General features: G+C 40.9%; 1 protein-coding gene across 1 annotated transcript in view; it reads left to right on the top strand.

Moving 5' to 3' along the window:
• The window catches only part of SLC16A9 (solute carrier family 16 member 9), a 453,874-nt gene that overhangs the window by 85,326 nt on the left and 340,666 nt on the right, over positions 1–27,882 (top strand). The window contains exon 2 of the mRNA XM_044056398.1: positions 13,688–13,921. Within this exon, the coding sequence (XP_043912333.1) occupies positions 13,726–13,921 (196 nt within the window). The 5' untranslated portion in view covers positions 13,688–13,725. The remainder of the gene's footprint in view (positions 1–13,687; positions 13,922–27,882) is intronic.

Below are 27,882 nucleotides of genomic sequence, written 5' to 3'. Positions count from 1 at the left end.
TCATCTGGCCTGGAACTTGTGGTGTGAGATACCCTAATAACCTGTTTGCGAAGTACAACTGAAGTCATCACATGCACACTAAATTAGAGTTCCAGAAATATCTAGTAACATCAGAGATTGAGAAACTGATTCATGCATTACGTATCACATGGAATACTTTGAAGCTTGTTGCTTTCAAAATAGCTCAAGATCTGATGCTATTTTTATTCATTCCTCAATGGATGGGTATTGGATCTGATCTTAGATCTGACTCTGACGATTTTCTTCCAAACTCTGGATTGGACTCTGAAGCTCCTCCCTTAACCTCAATGCCCTCTACTACAGCTTTACCCCAGATCTCATTTGCTGCTCAAGTGGTTCGGACGTGGATTTCACTCTTTCAAGTTGTGGGATAGCTTTTTTTGTTGATTATTTGTAAGTAAAGGATAGATTTTTCTTCCTCTAACTATTTCTTTCTTGCTGGTTACTTGTATTCCTCCCTTCACCCCTACAGCTTTTCTTTAGTTAGCTTGGCTTTCTACCAAGCTCGTGTTCTGCCCTTTTTTGGGAATTTTCTGTTGCCATTGTTGGTAACTTCTTTCCCTCTCATACCTTTTTTTGTTCGGGTAGTGTCATAGTTACCATTGTTGGTAACTCGTTTCTTCTCCCTTTAAAAAAAAAAATGTTTTTCTTTCCTATCTTTGGCCTTCTCATCTTTTTTACCATGTCAGAGATGCCAACTGATTGTAAGAAATGCACTTCCTGTTGGTACAAGATACCCAATTCTGTTGCCCACAGAATCATTGTTGTTTAGGCCCTAGTCTTCTGGATTCCCCCTGTAAGATTTATGCCGGATTTAATACCAGGGCCACTAGCAGTAGAAGAAATAAGCTAGTTCTTAAGGACCTTCTTCCTGCTTCAGCTCCTTCTTCCTCTGCTTTGGCATCAGAGGCTCTAACATCCTCAAAAAACCCACAAGATCTTCTTTGGAGCCAAGGGAGCATAGGAAACACTGTCCCTCTTGTTCTCTGAAATCCACACCAATATCAGAGCTGCTGACCAAACTTGCTAAATGTTTGGATCTGGCTTCTTCAGAGTAGACTCCTTCTACTGCTAAGTCACTTCAACCCCAGAACCCTTGGTTCACTCCAGAGCCAATATCTTCATGGCTCTGATCACTTTTTTTTCAAGAAACTCCTTGGAGGTTGTCCTGCCCTCCTTCCATCTCTTCATCCATCAAATCCTCCCAAAGTCTCTGTGAAGCTTATGTGGATAGAATGATGAGGAAGTTTTTCAGGGCTCAGATTCAGATGGGGGTTTTACTGTCTCCATCTCCCATCAGATCCACGAGCCTTCATCCAATTTCCCATCCTGTCGTCTCTCCTTATCTGATCCAGGCAGTGAATTTGCAGCCACCTGATCCAAGTGACTCGAGAATCGAGACATAGGATCTGAAGATAGCTTAATCTTCGACTCCAACCATATCCCTGACTTGTTCGGTGTTGATCCCCCCCCCCCCCCCCGAGCAAGATGAGTGTCGGAATCAAAGTGTGATCTGGAGGGATGCCTTCAACTTCAAGAGTCTTAGAGCTGTTGCTTCCCCTCAGAGTGTTGGACAGCTCTGGTCAGACTCCTCCCTCTGAACAGAGGTCCAAGCAGTGTCAAGGCACGATGGCACTGGGAGTTTCAGGTCTGGTGAAGTTGACCTCTGCTTCTGCTAGTCTCTTTGCTTTCTAGGTGGTGGATAGGGTATTTTCTCACCAGAGAACTCTCTCAACTCTTACTACTTTGGATCCTAACCCCATTCTCCCTTCAGATCTAGCTTCTGAGCCTCACCTACCTGTTCCGCAGGGACAGCCAACCCATATGAGCTTCCAGGCAGTTCCAGCCCAGGACCTTCCCATCCCTTTCAATACCTTTCCAAACCATCCCACTGAGGAGGTTCCATGGAAGAGACTGTGTAAAAGGAGACAGTTAGATACCCCTCAGGAATCTCTTTTGCTGAAGACACCTATTTTGATGAAGGGGAGAGTCCCCCAGGTCACCACCAGAAGGTGTGTCATTAAGAGACATTCTAGGGATCCTTCACCAAAAAGGTGGTTGGTCCTCTGAACCCCCCCCCCTCAGGAGGAGTCAGTGTGCCTAGAATATTTCAGGTCTAGCCCATGTACATCCTGTGTTACCCCCCCCCCCATGGGTGACTTAATAGATATTGTCTCTTGCTGGACTTGGAAGGAGCCTGATATCATAGAACCTATTCTCTGTCACACGGATAAGGTCCTAGCTCCATTCAAAGACAGACCCTTTTGGAGTAATGGCATTCCCATAGATGCCATGGTTGTTGCATCTGCCACCAAAAAAGAGGTAGCTGAGCAGAGCTGTCTATCCATCCCCCTAACAGAGAGTCTAGGGCTTTGGACAGATTTGGAAAGCACATCTATGCATCATGGTCGTGTAATTATTTAGCACACTTTACTAGATTACAGAGGGACTTAATTAAGGAATGCTCTAAGTCTACCCCTGGGTCCATGTCAGCAGAGGAGCAAAAGTTTTTTCCTTGCAACTGGCCACCCTCTAGTCCATTTTGAATGCATCTATGAGGTTAATATCTCATGTAGTTGAAGGTCTCCGGGTTTAGGCATAGCCATCAGGAGACATTCTTGGAAACGTTAGTGTGATTTTGCGGAACCCTTTACGTGTTCTTTCAGCAATACTCCCTTTGAATCTTCCTGTTTGGGCCCACTGCTAAAGACACACTTTCCCAGAGTGAACAGGATGGAAAGACCTTATCTGCCATGGTTATCCATTTTTCTATTCCACAAAGATCCTTTTCCTAGAATCAATGTGGCAGAAAAAAGATGTGGTTCCAAAAACCCCAAGGTCCTTTTCTGGATTAATGTGAGGTAATTTCTCCCAGAGGCAGAAGGGAAATAATAACAGAAGGTGCTGCCCTTGAGGCAGAGGGGGGTCCTCCAAACCAAGGGTTCCAAGATTCTTTATTGGATAGGCCCTTTCAGGAATTCTGAAGGGTTGCCTGACTGTTCTTCTCTGGAGACAGTTGGGGGGGAGTGCTTGCCTTTGCACCAAGACCCCTGGACAGCCATCACAAACGATTCTTGGATGCAAAGGATCATATGCAGAGATTATTTCATTCCTTTTTTGCAAACTGCACCAGACCAACAAAACATCTTCCTGATGTACTACCCAATCAATGGAAGTTAGCAGCCCTAGAAATGCAAAAGCTGCTGGACAAAAGGGTCATCCAAGATGTCCCACCAGACCAAAAAGGACACAGAGTTTATTCAAGGTTCTTTTTAGTGCCAAAGAAAAGAGACCAGAGACCAATTCTAGAACTCAGTCAGCTGAATCAGTTTGTAAAGAACTCCAAGTTCTGGATGGTCATGGTACAGTCCATTCTCCCTCTTTTGCCGGACAATTGGATGTGCTCCATAGACCTCCAGAATATGTACTATCACATCAGAATTAAAAGATATTCTCGGAGGTACTTGTGCTTTTGGCTGGGGACCAGTCATTACCAGTTCAGACCCCTGCCCTTTCATCTCACCACAGCCCCTAGGGTGTTCACCAAGTTTATGGCAGTGGTAGCAGCTCACCTCAGACTGTGGAAATTCAGAGTGTTTCCTTATTTGGATAATTGGCTCCTTGCCACTCCAACCAGGCATCTACTAGAGGAAACCAGGGATTATTTACTCCATCTGTGTCAGTACCTGGGAATCACAGTCAGTCTCCCCAAGTCTCATCTTCCATCAGTTCAAGTATTGGACTTCATAGGAGCTCGCCAGTTCAAGTCTTGGCCTTTATAAGAGGTTGCCTGGACTCTATCAATCAGTTAGCCTTTCTACCACAAAACAGAAATCATAGTTTAAGAATTCATGTCAGTCAGATCTTATCTCATTCTCCTCCTCTGGCAAAACTGGTACTGCATGCCTTAGGTTTGATAGCTACAGCAATTATTCTACTACTGACTGCTCACTTTCACGTATGAATTCTCCAGTGGACTATGGCAGTACAGTGGTCAGTTCATCAACATCCACATAATCGTCCTATAAGGCTTTCCTGGGTTTGCAGGGATTCCCTACTTTGGTGAATCCAGTCCAACGACATTTGTTGGGGATGCCCCTTTATCCTTCCTCCCCCAAGGCCACATTGACCTTGGATGCCTCCCAATTGGGGTGGGGTGGGGGCATTTATTGTGACAGACTCTTCAAGGCATGTGGTCCCCAGAAGAGACCACTCTGCATATAAATGCCCTTTTAGTGTTGCAGGCCTTTCAGAACTCCCTTCCTCTAGGGACAGTTGCTATCTAGATGAATAATATGTCAATAGTATGGTACAACAACAAATGGGGGAACCAAGTCCTACCCTCTTTGCTGAGAAGCAATGAGAGTCTGGCAATGGGTGATCTCTTCCAACTGCTTTCTAGTAGCAATGCACATACCAGGGTAATCCAGTTCTGTAGCAGATAAGCAGAACTATTCTGATGTCTCACGAGTGGTCTCTCAATTATGCAGTGGTGGAAAGGATCTTCCACAGATTGGATCAACCTTTCTGCAATCTCTTCATCTCACCCCTTAACAACAAATGCAGCAATTCTTTTAACCTAATTCCCCCTCAGGCGGAGTTACCAAGAGATGCTGTAGTCCACGTTTGGCCATCCAGTCTCCTTTTATGCTTATCTTCCCCTACCTCTAATCCCCAAATTTCTTCAGAAAGCCCTACATTTCAAAAGCAAGTTTATCCTCATTGCCCCTTTCTGGCCTCAGCAAGTTTGGTTTCCCTTCCTGTGGACTCATCTTCTATGTTCTCTGTGGATACTGGACCCCAGTACAGATCTGGTATCTCATCCCTCAGGATGGCTCACCCAGACATTCCAGCCTCAAATTGACCATATGGTTTCTCCAGTTCCAGTGATGGCTAGATAGTCCAGGATTTCTTCTCCAGTTCACCAAATATTAATATCTTCCCAGAAACTTGCAACCAGGAAACTGTACAAGAGTAAATGGAAAAGCTTCTCCATCTGGTCACAACATAGATGATTATATTCCTTTACTGCTCCCATTCTTGCTATTTTGGATTTCCTAGTATCTATTTTTCAAGGAGGTGCAGTTTTTCCACCATCAAAGTTAATCTAGCAGCCATCTCTAATTATTTCACTGGAGATTATCCACCTCGTCTAACTTCAACCTGACCATGTAAAGCATTTCTTAAAGGCACTTTTCTGTCTAGACCACTGATTTAAAGATCCAACTCTACCTTGAGATCTCATGGTTGTGTTACAAAGCTTAGCTCAACCTCCCTTTCAGCCTTCAGCTAAATCTGACCTCAAGATTTCTTTCTTGGAAAACAGTCTTCCTTGTGGCTTTTACTTCTGCCAGGTGAGTTTCTGAACTCTAAACACTCTCTTCAAAACTGCCTTACTTAATTTTCCATATAGATAGTCACTTTACATACTAAATCATCTATCCTACCAAAGATTGCTTCTGAAACGGACATTAATCAGGTCAAAAATTTGCCAGTCATCTTTCCAAAATTTTCCAGTAAAGAAGAATACATGCTTCACCTTTTGTATGTACATAGACAGCTTCATTTTTATCTCTATAGAATGAAGATTTCCAGAAATCTGAACAATTTTGTTTCCTTTGCTTATAACAGATTGGGAAAGCCAGTTTCTAAAGTCACCCTAGCTAAATGGATTTCAGATTGTATTTCTTATGCTTATTTCCTGAGAGGTTTACCTTTGACAAGACACCCAAAAGCTCCCGCTACTATGGCCATGTCTGCTGCTTTCTGTGCCAGAGCTTCTACCAATGATATTTGTGCTGCAGCCACTTGGTGCAATGCTTATACCTTTATTGTCAACAGAAAGATGGCTGCCTTTGCTTTTATGGTGCTTAGGAATATCCTTCCATGTTGACCACCCAGGGTTATCATAGCTGGGGACTCTAGCCTATGCGTTGAGGGATGAATGAAAATGACAACATCAGATGTAAAAGTTATGTACTCACCGTAACTATGTGTCTGTGTTGTCCATTTTCATTCTTCCTCAACTCCCTGTCCTTCAACCTCCTCACTTTCTCCTCACTTTCTCTTTGGGAATGACCTGATAAAGTTTGTGTTTTGGAACCACTGTTCCTGTTTGAGTCCCCATGCTATACTTTTTCTTGTTATACCTCTTGTGCTCGAGTAGATTATAGTGACAGCAAACTCGATCTGAGGTAAAGCAGTAGTAAGGGGCATTATGGGTAAGGGAGGAGCTCAAGAGTCTGATCCAGAGTCTGGAAAAAAAGCAGCCAATTCAGATCAGAGATCAGATCTGATACCCATCTGTTGAGGAAGAATGAAAATAGACAACACAGATGCATAGTTATCATAGTTATGGTGAGCGTATAACTTTTTTTCTACTTTTTAAATTAATGGATTATGGACAAACACACATGTTTAACACTATGTCATTAACTAAATGTCTGTTGTACAAATTTCTTCATTTACCCTGTATGAGAAGTAATTCAAATAATTAATTACCAAGTCTTTCTTTTTTACTGAACCAGTGTCTTAGTTTGTAATTAGCTTTTGTTTAAAAAAACACAAATAAGTAGTTTGAAAAGATATGGTCTTTAGATTTCTGCAGTGGAAAGCCTCATTAGGGGGGCTGTGGAGTTAAGTAAGGGTATGGGAGCAAAGCAACCGTATTATGGGTGCAGGGGGCTTGCCCCCTAAGTTCAAATGTCTTATTTAGTTTTCGGTGAGCATCTGTGCTTGTGCTAAATCAATGTTTGTTTATCCGTGTAGTGGGTTACAATGGTTTAGTTTGCAATATTTGATCATGGAGCCATATAAAAACTTAATATTGTTGATTGTAGTTGTGTATTTATATACATTGAACTGTTATTATGCATGTAAAATCTTTGATATGGGATTAAAAGTCAAGTCTTTGTACAGCATTTCTTCCTGCTTCCTCTGTAAATGTGTGCAAATGGGTTTCACCCAGTAGGACTAGCATGAGTAACATAGCATGTCTCTTTGTAACAGGGTGATGACACCCTGACTGATCTTTCTACTAACCCAGGATCAATTAGCAGTTTGGGAAGCTGGAAGAGCTGGGCAGAGTTGAGTGAGAGCTGAGTGGTTTGCATCAGTGTGCTGTCCTAGAAGGGAGTGTTATGGGGCTCCTCCCCTTGTGGTGACTTGGCACTGTAGAGGAGTGGTATAAACCATTTCCATGAGAACAATCTTGATGGGGGCCGGGGCATGGGTAGACACCTCCAACTTGCTACCCTGGCCCCCCTTGCATAGGTGCATCAAGAGCAGGCACAACTCCATATCAAGAGCATAGGTGGTCCTTCTTTTGGGATGCAGAACCCATATCACCACCAAGGGGTGGGATTAGGCAACATAGAAAAAAATACCCTAATGGATACCAGGATGATGTTTATGTGATTGGCTGTCACCCTGTGAGAAATGAATAGGCTGAGAATATGTGAGCCAATCGAACATGTAAAGCTGTTGGCTGGTAGGCCCACAGAGTGCAAAGAAAATGAAACATGTATATATGTATGTATATATGCATGCATTACTACCAGTCTTGCACACAAGTTTATTTATTTATTGACATTTGTTAACCGGGTTTGTCCAACTGGGCTTGTGGCCCATTTTCAGTGGAGACCCGAGGAGAAAAGCTCCAGTAGTACATTTTAAACAAGTACAATTTTAAACAATATTGATATAATAGCAGTTACAGCAAAAAGATTCACATATGTTGGGTTACATGCATAAAGTTAAAGTTGCATTAAAAAGAAGCTAAGTAACAATTTTACATTGATATAGTTCAATAGGTCAACAATATGCATTTTTTTGTTTGTATAAAATTATGCAAATGTATAGTAGACACATTGGAGAGAGGGGTGTAATGAGGTACTAAGTATGGTCCTTTGGTACATAAAGGGAAGGAATACTAGGTAGGGACATGGCAAGGGCAGGTTGTGGAATTGAGAAAATAAGCTTTTAGTTCATTTTTAAAGTGTGAGGTGTGGGAGATTGAACGTAAGTCAAGGGGAAGTTTGTTCCAAGTATGGGCAAGGGAGTGTTTGTAGAGTAGTTTGCCTACTGACCTTTTTGGGTGGTAGATATCAAGTAATTGTTGTTTAGACGTACGGAGGGTCCCGGATGGGATGCAGATGGAGACTAAGGAAGATAGAGATGGACAGAAGGAGAGTTTGTAAAGAATAGAGTGTAGCATATGAAATTGATAATATAGCAGAAGTTGGGGAAGTTCAAGCCATTGAAGAGAGTTTAAAGAAATGCAGTGGTGTGAGTTATATTGGGAGTTAATAATGAATCTGGCTATTTTATGGTAAGTCTGTTGGAGTTTGTTTAGAGTGGAGGCCTAGATAATGGTAAGAACTGGGGCAGCATATAAGAGGGAGGGGAGGAGGAGTGCCTGGCCCAGGGTAAGTCTTGATTCAGGGGTTAGGAATTTTTTGTTCCGATATAGCAGACCTAGTTTCTGGTTTGTTTTTTTTATACATTGGAGTATGTGTAGGTTGAACTTTAGTTCATCATCGATAATGACCCCTAGGAGTTTTGTGTGGGTGTTAGGTTGGATAGTTGTATTGTTAGAAGATGTAATAAAAAAGTAGGTTTTGTGATGAGTAAGAGAACGGGGAAGGAAAAGTAGGAGTTTGGTCTTTTTGGGATTTAGGATCAATAGGTTGTGAGAGAGCCATTGTTCAGTGGATAGTAGGGCCTGTTGGGTCAGGGAGTGTAGTTCAGGAATATTATTTGAGATGGATATAAGTGTGGAGTCGTTGGCATACTGAATAAGGGAGGATTCTTTACATGAGGTGTAAAGATCATTGGTGAAGATGTTAAAAGGGGTCCCAAGATGGAGCCTTGGGGAACACCACTGGAGATGGGAAGGAAAGGTGAGGAGGATGAGAGCCATTTGACAGATTGTTCCCTGCCAGATAAGTAACTATTAAACCAGGCAAGTGCGGAGGGGGATAGGTGGAGATTTGTGAGTTTGGATAGTAGTAGAGGATGAGAGACAGTATCGAAGGCTTTGGAGAGATCTAGGAAGAGACAGGAAATGAGTTTGTTGTTGTCTAGGGCCTCTGCAATGATATGAGTGAAGGAGAGGAGGGCAGTGGTGGTGCTGTGGTGAGAACGAAATCCATGTTGGGTAGGGGTAAGTAAGTCGTGTATGAGGAGGTGATTGAGAAGCTGTGAGTGAATACATTTTTCTAATATCTTGGAGAGGGGGACAGAATGGCAATGGGTCGGTAGTTTGAGGAGTCAGTGGAGTTTCCACCTTTATGAAGAGGGATAGTGAAATCAGTTACGCAAAAAAAAAAAAAAAAAAAAGAAATGACTGCAAATATGAAAAAATAATTTGTCTGCATAGTGACACTTATATTTGCTAAACCTAACTGTACCTGTTCTCCTGGTTCTAATCCCAACCCACCACTAACCAAGAGATGCACACACATATATATACACACACTTCAAGCATTGCAGTATACAAGCATGCCAACACATTTGCCCCTTCCTTAGATCTTACTCTAACCCTAAGCAGCAAATACTTGCACATATGCGGTCAAGTCCAGTGCCAAAACTTTCATTAGAAATTAAAGTTTCTGCATTACTACCTACTCCCACTTACCTTGCATTCAGTATTGGCACACTTCAATGGTTCTTGCACTTGACAGACAATGCATTCCATCAGTTCTGTCACTGGAAAGTTCTTTGACCAATGCTAAGGCTGGCCAAATGTACTGTGCCCATACATGTGTATACATGCATATGTATAAACAAGTGAAAACTTGCTTTGTGTCATGTTTTTAGTCAAGAAGTCTGTGAACATTGCTTGTGTAATTGTAATGGCAAAAAATGATTAGTTAAGTTTATGAGCTTGATCTGTATAAGGGGTGTTTTAAACCAAATCCGTTGAGTACTAGCAGGGTATTTTATTATGGAAAGTCATGGGGAAAAGACTGCATTAGGGAAGAATGCACTATAGTATAAAACTGACATTAGCAGCAGAAGGCTCCTTTTTGTAGGTTCATAGGTAGGTACTAGGCTATCGGCCCAAGGGCCTACATAAGCCTAGCCAGCAAGGTTCCATAGCTTACGCCACCCAAGAAAGTTATTTTCCTGTGCCACTGTCCAGCAGAGACACAGAAGTGATCCCTGGGGTGTATTTCCTATTTCCCATCCACTCATCAAGATTTTCCTTGAAGAATGCTAATGAAGAACTTGACATAGACATAGATGGGTAGCTTGTTCCAGAGTATAGGAAGTCTCTGGGACAGGAATCTTCAGTGTGTCCTGTTTATTGTGGTGACAAGGTTTAGGTCCCTAGAGTATGTAGCTCAGAGGGATTGGGATTTCTTTAGGTGTAGCATGTCCAACAGCTCTAGGTTTGACATAGCTTTATATGTTAGGCAGAGATCACCTCGGAGTAGGCGATATGCTACGGAGTAAAGCTGGAGTTTTTTGAGGCAGTCAGTGTAGGGCATTTGTTTGAGGCCAGTAATCCTCTTTGTGAGGTACTTCTGTGGCCTTTCCAGCTGCTGCAGATATCTTGTGAGGTACATTCCAAAAGGGGTATTGTACTCTATAATGGGTCTAATGAGTGACGAGTAGAGGGGAATGATGACCTCTTTTTTCCTGGATGAGAACCCTTTTATGATGAGGTGTGCCACATAGAAGGACTGCCTGACTACTGTCCACCTGGGTCCCAAGGTGTCTTATCACGCAGTTGGTGTTAAGTAGATTGCTGCCTATGTGGTAGTATATGGGTACAGAGTTTTTACCAAAGGGGATGACACTGCACTTTTTGGCATTGAGCTTGAGGCCATGGCTCTGACACCAGGCATCTGTCTCAGTGAGGCCCTTCTGTAGGATGTCCACATCATTTGGGGACTTGACTATGGCTCCTAGTTTGCAGTCATCTGCAAACTTCATTAGCCAGAGGCCTTCTGTGTTAGCCTGTACTTCAGAGAAGTAGATACCAAACAGGAGAGGTCCCAGGATGGAACCCTGTGGTACTCCACTTGTCACTGCTTTGAGGTCAGATTTGGAGTCTGCAACTTTTACAGTGTTGGAGTCTGCAACTTTTACAGTGTGGGTTCTGTAGTGAGCCAGTTGGCAACCCATCTTGCGATGTAGGGATTTATACCTAGTTTAGTGAGTTTAGCTATGATTCCAGAATGGGGGATGGTGTCAAAAGCCTTGGCGAGGTCAAGATAGGCTGTGTGAACCAACATACCCTCATCCACGGCTTTGGTGACTGCCTCAAAGCCGTCGATCAGTTTCAGGAGGCATGATCTGCCTTTCACAAACACGAACTGGGTGGGATCCAGAGTTTGGAGGTTACCAATGTCTTTGTTTATGAGTTCCATGATGATACGTTCCATGGCCTTGCAGACCAGGCTCGTCAGGCTAATAGGTCGATAGTTCCCGGGATCAGTGGTGGCTCCCCCTTTGTGGAGTGGGATAACTGCTGCTGTGCGCCATTCAGTGGGCACAAAGCCTGATGCGAGGCTATTATTGAACATGGTGCTTAAGTGAGGAGCCAGTTCATTCTGAAGTTTGTGTAAAACGCAGCCTGAGATGTTGTCTAGTCCCATGGATGCTGTGTTTTTGGCTTTAGAGAGTTCAGCTTTTACCTGCATAGTTGATATTACAGGGACTCTGCATTCTTCCTGTATAGATATGGGCCCTTTAGGGGGTGAGAGGGGAGTAAAGTTAGCACTGAACCTATCTGCCAGGATGTTGGCAATATCAGTTGGTTCTGTAATTTTCGTGCCTTTGTGCTGTAACTCAGAGCAGATCTGGGTGTTGCTATCTAGATTCTTGACATAGCTATAGAATGCTTTGTGGTTGTCCTTGGATTTAGTGGTGATTTTGTTTTTGCAGCTAGCTTTGGAGGATCTTATAAGGGACCTCAGCTTCTTACTGAGGCTGACCAGGGAGCTCCTCCACTCATGGGATTTTATTCTCTTTTGCAACAGTTTCTTCCTTCTGTTTTACAGTTTGTTTATGGCAGGGGACCACCAGATTGGCTTCCTTTTTTTGGAGGATAGCATCTTGGTTCTGTTTGGGATAGCATGATCCATGCACTCGTGTAAGTGCTTATAGAGTGCAATTGTGTAGGATTCAGCAGTTGTAACTGTATTGTCCATCTGCATGGGTGTCATGAAGTTCACCACTTCTGTCTTAAGAAGCATGAAGTTGGCTTTGGAGAATTTTTTTACTGTGGTTTCCTTAATGGGGGGTGGGGGCGGGATGTGGATATCAAGGGAGATAAGCTTATGGTCGGATTGGACCAACAAGGAGTTGACTTCAGGTGTGGAACACTGGTCACTCATGTTGGTAATTACTAGGTCTAAGCTATTGTTGCTCCTGGTGGGGGTGTGGATAAGTTGATCTAGGGCATTGGAGTTTATGAATTCCAGAAAGCGTTGAACTTTAACAAGATATACAATTGCTGTGGAGTAAAGCATGCAAGGAGCTTGCACTATAAAATAACAGCCAATCAAAACAATTTGATGTGGTAAAAAAACACAAAAAGGAGGTAGCACAGCTTACTAATGGTTCTCATTTTATATGTGACAAAATTTGAAGTTTTGTAAAGTCTGAAATTATGAAACCAGTGTACTATAATGCTCTTATCTCTTCTTTTCATTAGCTGCATTAATATTACATATATTTACTATTATTTTTAAGACAATGCCAGCAGTTTTATAACTGTTATTTTATCAGTCTAACTAGCCAAACTGACAAAATCCCTTGTAAAAGAATAAAAGAACATAATTATGCACTTAGGACAAGGGATGAATATAATGCTTTGTTTAGGCATTCAGTTAACTGTGAGTGTTTTAAGAAATTTATTTTTACTGTTTTGGAATGTATTTACCAAGACAAGAGAGGTGGCAACCGTAAAAACAACGTAGAAGAAAAAGAGGCAGAATGGCAAACTAAGCTAGCTGCAGATAGCCCACCTGCTTTTAAGTGATGTTGTCAATATTAAGTGTTTTTTAATAGATAGGAAATTGACTATTTAATATTTTTTATGGTTTTGGGCGGTCACAATGGTGCAGCGGTTAGCGTTGCCACCTCACAGGAAGAGGTTCTCTGGTTCGATCCTCAGCTGGGGTGCCTTCTGTGTGGAGTCTGCATGTCCTCCCTGTGGTCGTGTGCATTTCCTCTGGGTGCTCCATTTTCCTCCCACATCCCAAAGACATGCTGTAGGTGGATTGGACACTCTAAATTGGCCCTAGGTGTGAGTGCATGCATGTGTGTGTCTTCTGTGGAAGGTTGGGTGCCAGGCTGGCAACTCGACACTGTAAAACTCCACTGCCAATCATGAGCAGACAGGTGATCCGCTGTGGTGACCCCTAACTGGGAAAAGCCAAAAGAAGAAGAAGAAGAATGTTTTTTATGGTTTTAAGTCTGATTGGTTAATTGTCTTATTGCTTAATGGGTAGTTAATGGGCACTTAGTTTTAACTGTATATAAATTGATGTTCTTGGATATGCATTTTGTTTTCTGAAGAAGTCTGTTGATTAAACTTTGGATTACACTAAAGTACGTTTTTTCATTTTGTCCTGGCGCTGCCAGTGTTTTTTTTTTTTTGTGTGTGTGTGATTTTATCAGTATTGAAATTATATGTTTTTATTTTTCACAGGGTGTCCCTTGCAGACTTTGTAACCTCAGGTCCTGAGGATGACATATTCAAAAAACATTGATGGTGGCTGGGGTTGGATGATTGTTGCTGCATCTTTTATGGTTCATTTCCTGGCATATGGATCACCGCTTTCTGTCGGAGTGCTGTATACTGAGTGGCTTGATGCTTTTGGAGAAGGCAAAGGATTGACTGCATGGATTGGATCACTTGCTAATGGAGTTGGATTAATTGCAAGTAAGGTTTGCTGCAATGCTAAGACATTTTCTTAAATATATTTTTTTCATATCTACTGTATTAAGTAACAAAAACCATAAATCCTCTAACTTCAGATATTACAAAAAATGTGTGGATCAAACAGAGCTGGTTAAAATAGTCAGCATTTGAAAGCATTGGGATCCTATATGGCATTTATTGTATGATTTTTTATTTTCCTGTTTTCTATTGTTTTTTTACCATTTAAATAACTTTCATTGAGCGATACTAGATAAGGTGCAAAGAGAAGAATTTAGAAGGAGCCTGACCTTAACGTTAATTTCTTCTTTGCAGTTTGAGGCCACTTGCTTTTAAATTTATATGCACAATAATGGTACTGAGTATAAATACTGTCACTGTTTTTTTTTTTTTTGCTTCCCCTGTCTAAAATCAACATCTGATTGATCAAAAAAATCACTTAGAACAGACGAAGAAGATACTTCCCCTAAAACCCATCTAACTAAGTATTTTACAGAGAAGAAACACCTCTACACACTCCATATGGAGGGCAAATGCATTCCCAAACCTCTGTCCTAATTCCACAGTCCTGTAACACTGGGAGAAGGAGAAGGAGAAACTCACTATTGAAGTGAAAAGTGGTCTTGCACAAACAGAGATTCCACTGGGATCCCACTCTTGGATTAAGTGCTCTTGCCAGCCCAAAAGCTCAGCTAATTGTAAAATAGTGTAATATTGTGAAATCCTGTTATAACCAAATGGCCCCTTGATCACCACCTCCCGTACTCTAGCCTTCTCTGCTTTTTGCCTTTTCATACTCTTTCTTTAAAGGGAAGAAAATACCTTCCTTCTCATAGGTTGCTGTCTAAACAACCCGAGAACCTTGCTTGCCTTTCTTTTCTCCTGCACTCCACCCTTTACATAATTATTTGTCTGCAGTCATTCTTTCCTTTTTCACTTTCTCCAACCCAGCAATCTTCTCTCTCTCTGGTTGTATCTGCATAAATCTGCTACTGCAATTCTAGCCATTTCTTTTCTCATCTAATCTCCTCCCTCCAAAACTTGCATCTTCAGACTTACCTGATTGTATTTTTGAGAGATTCCAGACCTAGGTCTGCCCACTCTGTTCACCCTCACTACTCACAGGCTCACTCCACTCCCCTACCCTACTTCCATTCCCACCCACTCCATCCTGCTTAGGTTTATACTTCTCCAAACCACTCCCATCAACTCATCTTCCAGTCACCTACACTAACACCAAACCCACACTGCTCACGCAATTTCACCTTAAAGGCCCCCTTCTCTATCAGATATCTTAATCATATAGCCTATAAACGCACTCTACATAATGCCCAACACTGTACAGTTAACATTCCTCACCACCTCTCTTACTGTTTCTATCCTCATAGTAACCCAAGCCACATTATTTTGCTATATAAATTGTACATTTCCTCCAAAATCTCCCATCCTAATTGTAAGAACAGTACACAATGTAACAAGCTTCTGTAACATCTCCCCAACAATATTTAATTGTTACAACTTATTGTCCCATAAATTTAGACTAATCCCCACAAGTTACAAACTCAAACTTACCTACCCAGATCATTCACTAAATCCTTTTACTTTACACACATAGTAATTCTACTTCAACATTAATCTGAAAGCGGCAATATTCACTCAAACCCTGGCCCTTCCCCTCTCTCAACACTATCCAGCCCCCCTCACCTTCCTTGAACACAGCCACAAATACCCAAAATTTTACCATAGTAATAATCAACACAAGGAGTATCTGCAATAAAACTACTGAATTTCATAGCTGGCTGTGACATAGTAGCCATCACAGAAACATGGTTGAAGCTTCATATATTAGACTCTGAAATAGTACCAAATGACTATAATATCTTCTGGAAAGATAAACTCACAAAGAAAGGTGGTGGTGTAGCTATAATCTGTCGTAACTATTTAACCATCACATCCTTTCCCAAACCTGTCCCAGCTTTCAGTAATATGGAATTTCTACTGGCAACATTACAAATTAACAATAATGAACAAGTATGCTAGCAGTAATATATATCCCCCCTGGCCATAATATACCAATTCTTGAAAATTTCCTAGCCTGGTCTACCAAAAACATATCTACTGAAACCACTATTCCAGGACATACTAACACCAATTGGCAAAACCTGACCACTAACTTCTCTGACAACTGTATAAACCTGTATAGGTTCACACAACTAGTCACAACCCCAATATGAATACTAAACAATCATCCAAAAATCCACCTTAGTCTAGATCATTGTGTCAGACCCACAAAAATACTCAAACACTAGTACCCTCCCTAATATTCTTAGTGACCACTTACCTGTCCTTACACATAGAACCCATTCTCAGATCATAAAATTCCACTCATATAGAGCATCCAGGACCCTAACTAATTTTAACCAAACAGCCTTTCACAATGCTCTAAATGTACATAATTGGTCCCCTCTAAAATCCTTACCACTAGAAGAAGCAGTGCAAATCTTTAATGAGATCTTCCTAAATACCCTAAACTCTTTAGTCCCACTTCAAAACAAAAGAACAAAAACTCAACCACACCCCCTGGCTTACAAAACCAACTAAACAAATATTCCATTCCAGAGACCAAGCCTGGAAAGAATGCCATAAAAACAAAACTCAAGCAAACAAAATTAACAATAAAAACCTTTGCAACAATTCAAAAAAATTAGTTAGAAATGATAAAAAGAACTACTTCTCACAGCAATTATCTACCTCAAGAAGTAACCTTAAAAAATTCTGGAAATCAGTCTCTTCGCTCCTTAATCCTGGGAAACCACAAAACCCATCCACCTTCCCTGACTTGGACCCACAAAAAATATCCCATTTCTTTAAGTCCCATTTCATAGAAAGCATCGCTAAACTAGTCAGCAAATCTCCACTCAAAACAGATGACACTCCCAACAGTAAGGCAGCCACCAACCAGAAAGATCCCAGCATACACCCCTCAGTCAGCAATGAAATAGAAAACAACACTCCAGCAATTCCAACTTTCTCTCTAAAACCCGTACCTACCTCCCTAGTATTCAAGTTACTAAACCAAATAAAACCTTGCTCCTTATCTGCAGACAGCCTCCCCTCAGAGTATCTAAAACTTAGTGCCAAGGTAATAGCTTACTCTATCAGTATTCTAATTAATAGCTGTATCTCAGAGTCCACAATCCCTCAAGTTTGAAAAAGGTCTATTGTAACCCCTTTGCACAAAGGCAGAACCACCAACGACTTAACTATTGTCCCATTTCCATTATTTCTCCATTATCCAAAATATTAGAAAAACGCATACAAAATCAGCTACTAAAATACCTCTGTGATAATAATCTCCTTGCCTCAACCCAACATGGTTTTCAACCTGCACACAGTACTATAACAGCCTTATTATCTTTTACTGATGTTATAAACAAGGCATTGGACACTGGTCTGGTAACAGCTGTACTCTTGCTTGATCTGTCCAAAGTATTCAACACAGTATCACATACTAAAGTAATCCAGCAACGTGCAAAACTAGGCTGTTTCCAACACATCCTTAGCTGATTCTCCAACTATCTGAATAACAGACAACAATCTGTCAAATGGCAAAATAAACAATCTGAATTCATGGTAAATAAAACAGATGTCCCACAGGGTTCCATTCTGGGACCTTTGCTGTTTAATGTGTTCATAAATTATCTTTATACTGTCTCTGCTGGGTCAATATTACATCGTCGAATTTCAAAAAGTTCAAACAATGTAATATCGAACCCTAATATCCGAAACACTAAAATAGTAAACACAAAGAACAGTGATTTTTTTTCCAAGGGAAAAAAATCGCTGTTCCCCAACAAAAACAGAACAAAACCTGCAACCTGAAACTTAAACTAAATATACCAACTCTGAGATTGCACCACAGTGGAGGAAATTGCAAAGTCCCGAAAACGGCCCACCGATTTTTTTTCCCTGGGAAAAAAATCAATGTGCTGTGGCTTTGCTATTTTCAGGTTTCAGACTTTCAGGTTCGATATTACATCGTTCGAACTTGTTGCAGTTCGACAGTGTAATATAGACCCTCTCTGCTTACAGCTCAGTCCAATACTCTGATGGCTGTACTATTATATCCTCATCCAGTAACTTCCCCGACCTCCAAAAAATAACACAAAATGCTTTTACAAACATAAAAACTTGGCTAGATGAAGCACAGCTGCTATAAAATCCAGAAAATCTAAACTACTACTGTTTTCATCTAAGCCACATGTACACGATTTTACAATTTACTCCCATAACAGGACCAAAATTGAAGTAGTAAAATCAGCAAAATTATTAGGCATTACTATCGATGATAAAACTATCCTTTGAACAACATATTCTAAACACAATAAAATAAACACACTTTAAAGTAGGCAGGTTCTATAGACAGAAATCATATATGGATAAAACTACAAAAATAAAACTGGCAAATACCCTCCTTCGCCCATCCCTTCTCTTTGGTTCTCCTATGTTTACTAACTTACATTCATCCGTGAGCAACAAACTGCAATCATTTTTCTATAAAATTGCTAAATTCTCCACTGGTCTATCCTATCAAACTCACCACTGTCAAGCCATTAAGGAATTGAAATGGCTTGAATTTTCCTATTTCCTTCACTGTACACAACTAACACTAGCCCATAAACTAATACATAACACATGTAAGTGCCCTTCTCTCCATTCTATTCTACAACTCTGTACCCCCACCAGAAACTTCAATCCACTAATACACAACTCCTAAAAGTTTCCAAACCCAATAAAAGGACTGGACAGAGCCTGTACTCACACTCCATATCTAAACTGTGGAACACCCTACCCCCCTCTATCACACAAACGCAATCCTTAAACTTTAAACTCACTTTAAAAAACTATCTCCTTAATGAACCAGTATATCCCTGCTTACAAAACCACAGACCACCATAAGCCTTGTCAAATAAATTGAAGTTAGATTTCTATCTCTGTGAATATGATCAGTGTATATTTTGTTCTCTCATAATCCCATAAGGGGTCAGTGTGTGTACATGCACCAGAATTTTTTAAAAACAAAAGGTATAAAGTTGAATTCTATGTAAATATCTCTGTATTCTATATTACTATTATGTAGAAAATCTTATATACTTTTAAAATGTATTAAAACTTTACATTTGTTGTGCTGTACTCTTTGACAACTTCTGTGAAATCTTTGGATATTGTAGTATATATTATATTGTCTTATATACTTCTTGGTTTTAATTGGAGCTTTTCTCCCCGGGCCTCCATTGAAAATGGGTTTTCAACCCAATGGACTTTTCTGGTCAACAAATACCAATCAATCAATCAATAAATACATAAATAAATAAGTAAGCAAATAGGTAAAGTAAAACTTCTGTTGTTCCAGAAAAAGTTACTACATCATATCTGTGTTCAAGTGCCTTCTCGCTTTTTAATGGTGGATCAACACAGCATTTCACAAGTTTTTCTACCTCATTGTAAGGGTGGGTTATATGTTCTCAAAGAACAAAATAAGTACATAGATATTGTTTACTGTAAAAACTGCATAAAAAATTGCTCCCTTCCCAGCATCAGACCTCAGTCAGATATCTTTATGCAAGACAGTATTGGTAATAATTGACTTTTTGACTGTTTTTGAGACATGAAGAAGATGGTTTATCGTACAATTTATCTTTGTGTAACTTGTTTGGTTATGTCTTGCTTTCAGCTGCTGCTGCTTTGTGTAGCAAGAGAAAAATTCTGTAAATAGATATCCAGAAATGGGTAATCCATTAAAGGTTCAGAATGTGATAACTTTTAGCGTTCACTGTGGATATTAAGAGTAGATGAATTGCCTGTCATGGTTAACAGTCTGAGCAGTGTGCTGAGCATGCAACCTTTGGCCATTAGATGTAAAAGTAACTAGACTGCGAGTCTGAGAATGCATAATGTAAATCATACCTTGAGTATCTGATGTGTGCTGGATCATTATTTTCAGCAACTGTGACTGAAATGCAGTTTTTGGATTTTCCCAGGTATCAGCTCTTCCCCTTTGCACATAAGGCCCTGCACATCACTGTCTTGCTCCACATTGCACTTGTTTGCCATTCATTGTGCTTGCAAGATATAAAAACAGACTCAGTCTTCCTTAGCCATCAATAATTTTTTTTTTTTGCATTTGCTGTACTGTTTTTGTGGTGCTGTTCAGCTACTGTTGCTGTTCTGTTGTTCAAGTGTCTACTGATTCAGAGCTGTTCTTGCTGTTCCTCCCCTTAGTTTTACATTTTTATTGATGTTTCTGCTTGGTTTAGTTTCTCCCCCAGTGGTGGTGCTGCTGTAGCGTTGTCGCCTCACAGTAAGACGCTGTCTGGTTCGATTCTCAGCTAGAGCGTCTTCTGCGTGGAGACATGCGTGAATGGGCGTTCCTTTGTTGAAGGTTGTACGTCAGGGCTGGTAACTCGGCACGTAAAAATCAACTATCAGTCATTAGCAGACCGGAGTTCCACTGTGGCGACCACTAACCGGGAAAAGCCGAAAGACACCACCACTCTGCTTGGTTTAGTTTGTGTCTGTGAGTCATTTAAAAAAATATTTTTTCTCTTGCATTGATTGTTGCCTAATTGTTATTAGTAAGAAAAGCATGTGTTTGTTGTTGAAATTTGTGATTTTTGTTTTTTAAGCGAGTACCTGGGTAAGGTTTCTCATTCCAAAAATATGAGGTGTAAGCTACCTCTGCAAAACAGACAAGTGAAGTGTACAGTGTCCTTGGATTGCAGTCACCTTATAGTAGATTGCAAGTTTTAAGTAAGTTTGATAAAAGAATGCTTATTGAGTGCAAGAATAGTTTTATTTGGTTGCTACCTAAAGAAAATGCAGTGGAGTAATGTATGTCAGCAGGTTCCAAGGAGTCATTTAAGTCCACAGTAAAGTCAATAAAAAGAACAGAAGTTTCTGCCTTGTAGGAGCTTCCCTCCATATAATATTCCTAGAAGGAAGGAGGAGGAGTCTTCTGCTGATGTTGATGTTTCCCAATTGTTCAGGTGGTGGGAAATCACCCTCATAAAATTCCTAGATCAGATTTTATAAGAAGGGACAATGTTTCTTCACTTTCCAATTTGGGCCATCCAGGGGCTTCTCTTTAAGCCCTCTTCTTCCAGATCTTTCTAATCTGTTTTTTTTTTTCACAGATCAGTTTTCCTTGACATCAGTTATATGAAGCTTGTTATGAGTCTTATCATCTTCCCTTCTCATTCTGTGCCAGACATAGCGATATTGTTACCCTTCTGTTCCAGCTGTCAGCCTGTTCATCTGGCCTAGATTTGGAACAATATCACTGAGGCTGTCTAGTTTCCTGCAGGCACTGGGAATACTTGTTACTCTCTTGCAGGTGTTACTATTAGTACTAGTGTATTCGGCAGTGATGCCTTTGGTGATAACTGTCTCTCTGTCACACGTGTGGCTCCTGAGTTGAGGACTAAGCCCCTATGTTGCTACCAGCCTGTACTGTGTTTGTGTCTTGGTCATTGTTCTCAGCCTTTGAGCCCTTGAACCTGTCTGTGTTAACATCAATATCAAAGGATGTCTTGGTGCTGGAAGGCCAGTACCAGTTTCCTGCACACCTTAGCATCAGTGCAGAAGGGTGCCAAGCTGTTGGCAGTGGGGCCCTTCATGCCACAACAAGGATTGAGCCCAGTTCTGGTACTGATACTCAACCTACATTGTATATGCTACTCAGAGAATCTTCTGCATTACTGGCCTTACCCATAGAGTGCTTCTGGCCTTTGTCTGAACCCTTGAGAGCTTCTCAGGACCAGGGCAGCAAGTCTGAAGATATTTAGTAGAATAATGTTATGAGATTCTGAACTCATGTCTATCTCTGCATCCTCCTTCTCTGACAATTCTTCTTTGCAGTGTAACTTTCTACTGGGAAATAAAAGGGGAAAAAGCATTTTAGGGTGCCTGAACTCCTCTCTGACACTGGATCTGTCTCCTCTGACAATTCTCTGCCAAGGAGATATGTCAAGAAGTTGTGCAAAAGGAATCAGATTGACCCACCTTTGGAGTCTCCAAAGCCAGACATGAATATCAGAGGTGAAGCTGATTCCCTTGTTTCTTGTCCCCCACCTCAACCCCCATTGATGAGCCCAAGGAACCCTTGCAACTGATGCAAAAGAAGGTGGGTGTGGCCATAATCTACTCCTTGGCCTCAGAGAAAGTTTGGTAGGAAGCCTTCAGGTCTCTGTCCACCTTGTCTTCCTAGGTGGTTCTGCCTGTAGAGGACACTATAGCACTCATCTCAATGGCTGCATATAAAGTACCCAGTACTGGGCAAAAGAGGCTTGACAGGATCCTCTGTCCCTCAAAAACAGGGACCTTATTGTGGCTATGGTGACTCTAAGGAAGGCTGTAGCCCCGCAGAGCCAAATGATCTGTCCTCCAGAAAAGGAGTTGATGGTAATGAAATGTATTGGGAAGTGGGCCCTTACTTCCTCTGCCTTCAAAGTCTGAAGGCTTAGTTTCTATGCACATGTTGAGGTTCTGTAGCAGTATTGCAGATGAGATATCTAATGCAGTGGAAAAAGTGCCTGATAAAGAGCTGCATGCAGAGGCTTCATTCAGAGGCTTCCACTCAGTCAGCTTCTCTCTCTCTGTCTCTGTCTCTCAGAAAGGTCTTCCCTTGTGCTTTGCCTATAATGCAGTGGATAGTACAATAAGGGTTGCTGGCACTGGAGTGACTATTTATTTGGCTTTATGCCTGGTTCCACCATATGGATTTTGCAAAGAATTTTAAGATGCCATTCTGTAATGTCCAATTCACTGGTTATGATATTTTGGACCACAGATTAAGGGTAAATTGGATGATAGCAGAAAGGAAGGTAAACTCTTACAACTGTTAGTGCTAAGATTATGGCTGCACATTCCCCCTTTTCCATGACACATAATAGCCTGTAGCCTGCATCAGAAGAGGTTCAGGTAAGGCCAACAGCAGTAGAGTTTTCAACAGCATAGAAAGAAATTATGTAGATGTAGTGGTGGTTCCTGTGGCAGACACCTGCTAAATAGTAGAAATACTTGATGTAATCAAGAGTTTCACAACTCCACTCCAGAGGGCAACAGCAGCAGCAGCAGGGGTATTTGACACTTTGCCTGACTTCTGCTCTGGATGCATTCAAAGACCAGCTGCAAGTGTGAGATGCCATCACGTGCTACAGGTGGATACTTGATGTACTACCAGAGGCGTTGTGACTTATTTTCCTTACCCTAGCTGCTCTCCCTTCCACTTTCTGATGTACCACCCTGTTAAAAGAGGGTGGCATTGTTGGAGATCTCAAACCTTTTCCAAAATCTGTTATTCAGGATGTCCCTTCAGACAAGAGAGCATGTGGCTTCTACTTCGGGTTTTTTTTGTGCCAAAAGACCAAGGTCTCAGGCCCATTTTACATCCTTCTAGACTTAATGAGCATAAACCGCATCATACCAGAATAAATGTTCCTAATGGTCATGGTGCATCTGAGTCTTCCTTGCTTGCCAAAAGACAATTGGGTGTGCTATTTGGACCTCCAAGATGCATATCTGCATGACAAGATTGCCAACACTTCAGGGAGGTTCCTGTAGTTCTGGATAGGAGCCAGTCATTATCTTTTCAGGTTCATCTTTTTGGACTGTTGTCTGTCCCAGGGATGTTCACAAAGTATACAGCCATGGTTGCAAAAAAAATAAATAAATAACAGAGGCTGCAGGGTTTCCACGTCTTTCTGTGCCTGGATGATTAGCACCTTGCTGCTGCGACCATAGAGAAGGTTGGTAGTAACTTGGGATTTCTTCCTTCAAGAATCCCAGACCTTATAGATAACAGTAAATCATACGAAGTTTCACCTGTAGTCTTTGCAGATTATCACCTTTATAGATATTTGTTTAACACCCTTCTTTGCAGGACAGCTTTTCACCAGAAAAGTTTTTTTTTTTTTTTGCATTTTCTTGCAGTATCCAGGATTTACTGAGCCACTTCTATGTCAGCAGCTATGTACCTTAGTATTTTGGGTCTCATGCTAGTGGTGTTTTTCTTTAGAACTCAGGTGGAACCAGTGCCTGGATCTGATGTCAGACTAGATCAGGATTTCCAAGCATATCAAAGACATCTGGCATGGTTCAGTTACTCAAACCTTTCCCTGGATAACACCTTAAGTTGTCAGGTGTCTGCTACCATGGGCATATCATCCCTAGGGTGGAGGACTTTTATCACATGCAGACAGTCCAAAGTATTTGGTCAAAGAATGAGGCCTATCTTCACATCAGCATTCTGAAGATGAGTGTGGTCTTTCTTACTCATCAGGTATTTCAGGATTTCTATCTTCAAGGACCAATTGTCATTCACTGCAGCAGCATGTTGATAGTAGAATGTACCAACAGGCAAGGAGTGCATTCCTACCCTGTTTGTCAGATGTCAGTAAGGTTAAGGGAAAGGATCATGTCTACAGACTACTGTCTGGTGGCTAATCACATTCCCGGAGAAAGTAACTCCCTTGTAGATAGCCTGAGCAGATGTTTGCTGATACCATACAAGTTGTCCCTCAGCTGAGCAGAAGTGAAATCCTTCTTCTGATAATGGAACCCTGTTGTGACTTTTGCTAATGACTCATAGCCTATGTCAGAAGAGGTTCAGATAACGTCTTTTCCCTAATTCCCAATAGGGCAGGGACATCTTAGTCCAGGTGTGATCTTCAGATCTCCTTTATATTTTCCTCACTTTCCTATCATAACCAGGTTTATACAGAAAGCAAAGTTGAGAAAGACTAAGGTCATTCTCATAGCCCCATTTTCACTGTAACAAATGTGGATCCTCTTGCTCTGGTCTCAACTTCTTTAAAAGCCTCTCAGATTGAAGCCCTTAAGTATGTTGACTGACCAGTTCAGCTGCCTCACCCATATCAGCATGCCTTCAGATTAATGGCTCTGTTTCCTCATATCAATGGCCAGGGATGCATCTTACCCTGACTGGGTCATTCAGATCCTTATTTCTGCCTAGAAGCCCATTACCAGGAAAATGTACAAAAGCAAATGGGCACATTTTCCAGTCTGGGCCTTGGATAAAGGGTGAGACCCGTTTTGAGCTGTAGTATCTGTAGCCTAGACTCTTGCTCAAATGTTTGTCAGTGAACTGAGCAATATGCTTCCATCAAAGTTCACATGGATGCTATCTCTAATTTCCACGATTGTTTTCAAAATTTTCCTTGGCTTCTCTGAAGGTTTGTAAAATCTTTCTTAGGGATACCTTTCTTATCAGGCCACCACTTAGGAAGCTTTTTCTGCCATGGAATCTATGTTTTGTTATAGAGAGCTTTCTCTGCCCCATTTTCAGCCATCTTTTAGAACACTGGTGAAATTTCTTTCTTAAAAAACTCTCTTTTAGGTAGCCATTACTTCAGCAAGAAGAGTTTCTGAGCTTCAAAACTTGAGTATTTATCTTACACACTTGTTTTTTCACAAAGACAGGGTAGTCTTGCAAACCATCTCTAAGTTCATATCAAAGATAGTTATGTAGATTAATTTTACCCAGCCTATTACTCTTTCAGTGTTCTTTCAGAACTGTGCTAAGTTCTAACAGTGTGGAGTATTTCCTGCAGTGTATGGGAATTATATTTTTATCTGAACTGGATGAAAGACTTCTAAAAAGATTTGAAGTTCATATCCTGTGTTATAAAAAATGGGCAAGAAGGTTTCCAAGTTCACTTAATCTGCACCGTCATCTGATTCCACAGTGACTGTGGCTAACTCAATAATTTTTCAAGAATGCCATAGTCATAGGATCATAGATCATAGGATCATAGATGGATACTAGACTAGCTAACTTAAAGGGCCATTTTAAGATTAGCCAATAACTCAAGAGCAGAATCAAACCCTGTACCTGGTGTCTATGAGGTGAATTTGCCAAACCCACCCATAAGATAAAAGGAGGGACTGAGTCATGAAAACAGAAGAAGGGGGTCAGCTATTCAAGAAGTTTGCAGAAGGTAAAACCTGACACAAAATATCATGTAGGAGCAAACATTGCTCACACCATAGTTGGATAACATTGTTATACAATGCAAGAAGCCTGGGAAGGAAGATGGGGAGGTGTAAGCATTGTGGTAGAAAATGATGGTGGACTTTTTTGGCATTACAGAAAAAAAGTGGCAGTGAGAAGGGAGTGGGACAATGAGATACCAGAGTGTAGTTTTTTCTGAAATGATAGATGGGTGGGATAGAGGGGAAATAGGAATCTACATAAAGAATTCATCCAATGTAAGGTCAGAGGGGAGGAGGTGGAACAGCACAGCATAAAAAGGAAAGAGAGGAGATAAGGGTTTTAACCTAGAATACCTGTTCTCACAGATAAGGTATAGGGTTTCCATCTTTTCAAATGCCCAAAGTGGGGCATTTTTAGTACAATCGTCAGATTTTGCAGGCCGAAACATACCCACGGCCAGTACAAAGGACAAAACTTCACTTTTTTGCCTAAATAAAAGCTTATTCTTGTCGCATTTAGTTGCTTATTCTGTTTTGTGTAACATTTAGGTGTTTCAGATACAGAATAACTGTTTTATGCACCTATTACATAAAATATAGGAAATAATTTTGTCCTAAAATCTCTGGACATTTGCCATTTTTACAATTTTTTTGCAGGACACAACTGCCCAAAGAGGGACTGTCCCTTGCAAAGTGGGACAGGTGGTAACCCTAATAAGGTAGTGCCAGGAGACAGTGCTGGTGGACTAATGCATTGTGTCAGTTGCCAGATATATCAAGAAAGGATAATGAGAGACTGGAGGTCAACATCAAGAAATGGGGTAAAAGGACAAAAATCAAGGAGTATGTTAGAAGGAAGATAATTATGGGGGTCTGAATCTGCCAGGAGCACAGTAAGAGATTATAGGAAGAAGAGAGTGAGAGTTGAGTAAGATTTTGGACCATGAGTACTTAGTATACTGTTACTTACTCCATTTTATGGCTTTGTGTAGGCATGCATTATGCATCTAACAGGCAAAAAAAAAAGATTGAGTTTTTTTTAGAAGTAAAGTTAAGCAGGACCTTATTTTATTAACTAAGTACTCTCCCCCCCCCTCCCCAGAATATCTCCCAAAAACGTTATGGCTCATAATTCTTAGAATATTTAAAAGTGTCTAAACTGACGTATAAAGCACAAATCTGTACACAACATGCTTAGAAAGAGGGTTGTCATCTACAACTGCCTGTTTATTGTTGTATATGTAGAGGCAGCACCAGAAAATAGCACTCGTGTACTCTAATACTGTACCATGCCCAATCAATTCTGTAACAACCAAACAGAAAATGAACTGCTACTCATCTTTGAAACTTCTACAGAATAAGGCACCTTATAGGAGCATTAGCAGAATAGTGATTCAGATTTAGATGCCGAGATGTGACAGCACCCACGCTGGAGGGAGAATTCTTATACTGCGGCTATGAGAACACTTTCACTTTCTAACCAAATTTCTTTAGCTTCCTGGATTCAGTTTTAATTTATTTAATGCCTGGGTAAGTGAAATATCAGCTAATTCAGAGTTACTTCAGTGTTTTTGGGATCCATGATGTGAACCTGCTTAAAAATTTTAAAGGGAAGCTGTGAGTTTTTTCATTAAGCTCTGGGCTATGAACTTTCTTGTATTTACTGCTTCCCCCTGCTTGTGCAATTAATTCTCTTTTATTCAGTAAAACAATCATGTTTGCTTTGTTATAGTCAAACAGAAAATGCCACCAGCAACATAACCAGTAATAAGAAACCTCTTTCCCCAAGTCATACAACTGACTAGGCATCTTTTGCTATTGTGTTTCCATTTCTGTTTTTTTTTCTGGGAAAATAATATTTGTTAAATTTGACTAATACACTTTGCTGTAAAGTAAAGCCGTTGGGAATGTCTTATTCTGTAAAAGCTTCCAACTAGCTTTTGTTTTGTACA

This window comes from Protopterus annectens, chromosome 14.part0 (assembly GCF_019279795.1).
Source record: "Protopterus annectens isolate FY-2018-M chromosome 14.part0, PAN1.0, whole genome shotgun sequence".
Taxonomy (NCBI): domain Eukaryota; kingdom Metazoa; phylum Chordata; order Ceratodontiformes; family Protopteridae; genus Protopterus; species Protopterus annectens.
This window is presented reverse-complemented; position numbering and strand designations above follow the sequence as displayed.